Source organism: Austrofundulus limnaeus, unplaced genomic scaffold, assembly GCF_001266775.1.
Source record: "Austrofundulus limnaeus strain Quisiro unplaced genomic scaffold, Austrofundulus_limnaeus-1.0 Scaffold1212, whole genome shotgun sequence".
Classification (NCBI taxonomy): domain Eukaryota; kingdom Metazoa; phylum Chordata; class Actinopteri; order Cyprinodontiformes; family Rivulidae; genus Austrofundulus; species Austrofundulus limnaeus.
The window spans coordinates 16613-18849 of record NW_013953614.1 but is presented as its reverse complement, the minus strand read 5'-3'; the positions used below and the strand labels follow the sequence as shown (position 1 = coordinate 18849).

The window sequence follows — 2237 nt, the reverse complement described above, 5'->3', positions numbered from 1 at the left end:
TTTAGTTATGATGTAAATACAATAAAAATTAAACCAACATTAGAATAATTATCATTTTGATCCATACATTGGTAATGTSTGACTGGGCCTYGTGTCACTTTAYGWTCAACAAATTGGRCCCYGARGTCAAAAAGGTTAAGAACCSCTGTTCTACAGGATGCAACTGTAGAAGTCTTACCTTCCATTGAGTCCTAATCCTTCTCCATGAGGGAAACCAACTGCAAGAAGACAGAAAAACACTTCAGGAGCTAAACCAATCAACACTTCTGATCCTTTACAGTGCCCGTAAACTCCCACAGAAATATTGTATCTTCAGTCTAATTTCTACAGATGTGTTCCTTCTTATTGGAAAGATTTTACAAGATTAACTCTTTACACGCTGATGACTACTGAAACACTTTATGTGCACCAGACAGTTACACAACACACACACACACACACTCAACTTTAAATTTTGTGAATACTATTATTTCACTTATAATGTTTTTCATTCAAGCAAGAATCACTTTAGCTCTCTAAAATAAAATAAAAGGCTGCAATGCCTCTGGCCTCAATCTGAGTTCTTCCTCCAAACGTAATTTGTGGACCTTCATTTCTAAAGTGTCCTGTGAAGAAGCAAACAGCACAGAGCCCGGGACCGGTCATAAGAACACGAGTTCTTCCTGACCTGCGGGGGTGTAGGCAAACGAGGCGGTGTAGTGGCTCAGCTCCTTCCTTTTTTTACGTCGACAGTAGATCCACACGCTGAAGCCCATGAGGATGACCCAGCAGGCTCCACCAATGCCGGCGATAAATGCTGGCCTCTTGACCACGTCGGTGATCTGCTCAGCCAGACTCACACTGCTCTCCTTATCGCTGTCGCTGGTCTCAGAGCCAGACGGATGATCTGCTGGCAGCTCTGAGGCAACAAAAACACACACAAGACAAGTGGGTGAGGTTTGTTTAGATGCTGTTTTAGTTTTAGAACATCCTACTGTCAAATAGTTCTCATCAGTCACAGATTATGGAGAAAGAAGCAGAAGTCTTAATCCAGAATAGACTAATGAAAAGACAAGAGGAGGAACATTTTATAAGCATTTTCTGTTCTGCTCCCTCGGTGAGTCATCGTCCTTCATCTCACTCTGTCCTCTGTCCTCTGTCCTCACTACATCTACCTCTATGTCCTACTGCATCTATAAAATCTACCAGCATACCCACTGTCCCTCCTCTGGACATGTCCAAACCATTATACCCACTGTCCCTTCTCTGGACATGTCCAAACCATTATACCCACTGTCCCTCCTCTGGACATGTCCAAACCAATATACCATCTGTCCCTCCTCTGGACATGTCCAAACCATTATACCCACTGTCCCTCCTCTGGACATGTCCAAACCAATATACCCACTGTCACTCCCTTACCTGAAAATTGGTGAATGCCATAAGTTCTTGTAAATCACTCTTACGCACAACTTAAGAATATGTTTGTTTGAATGGTTCTTGCATGAGGCCCATTACTCAKACTATCATTTTTTGATCACAATTTCCCTTCATGTCCATCACCAGAGCAAACAGGAAGGGGCTCAGAGACTATCCTTGAAGCACTCCCACCTCTAATTATTGTTATTCACATATACTTTTTGTTACTTTATAAGCCTAAAAAAACAATAAAACATGGGCCCTTGTTTGGCTAGCCATTACCCTGCCCTAGAAAAAGATATGCACACCAAGAACACCAAGTTCTTCCATACTTTGTGTTCTGACAGATCACGGTGGGTACAATWTTATTAATTATCTGACATCAATCTAAGCATCAACAGATTGTGTACTTCAAGATGCAAATTTTTGCTAAAAAACACAAAAACACAAAGTAAAACAAAAGAGTATCTTAATATTTTTGGCTTACCAGGAATGCAGAACATCTTGAAACTAGGGGTGTAAGAAAATATCGATACACTGAAATATTGCGATATTTCATTTCCTGATACTGTATAAATATTCTAAAGCCCTGTATCGATTTTTATTAAGGTTTAAAATGTCAACTTTACTACCAGCCGTTCATTTTTATATTGTGGTTCAGCCTCTGACCACTAGTTGGCAGCAGTGAGCTAGCCATTTGGCTCCTCTACCTCTTGAACACCAGAGAGTAAGAGAGCATTAGCATTGTGAGTAACGTTGGTTACGTATTGTAACCCCAGATTCTATGAGTGTAAGCGCAGCCCTCTAAGGCTATCGCAGATGGGTACCCCCGCGCGCGC

At 41.4% G+C, this 2237-nt stretch overlaps 1 protein-coding gene across 1 annotated transcript in view; it reads right to left on the bottom strand.

The window, feature by feature from the left end:
• robo3 (roundabout, axon guidance receptor, homolog 3 (Drosophila)) overlaps positions 1-2237 on the bottom strand; it is a gene marked incomplete at its 5' end in the record, with an annotated part of 28052 nt that overhangs the window by 19218 nt on the left and 6597 nt on the right. The window contains 2 exon segments of the mRNA XM_014031262.1: positions 179-218; positions 668-898. Coding sequence (XP_013886716.1) covers positions 179-218; positions 668-898 — 271 coding nt within the window.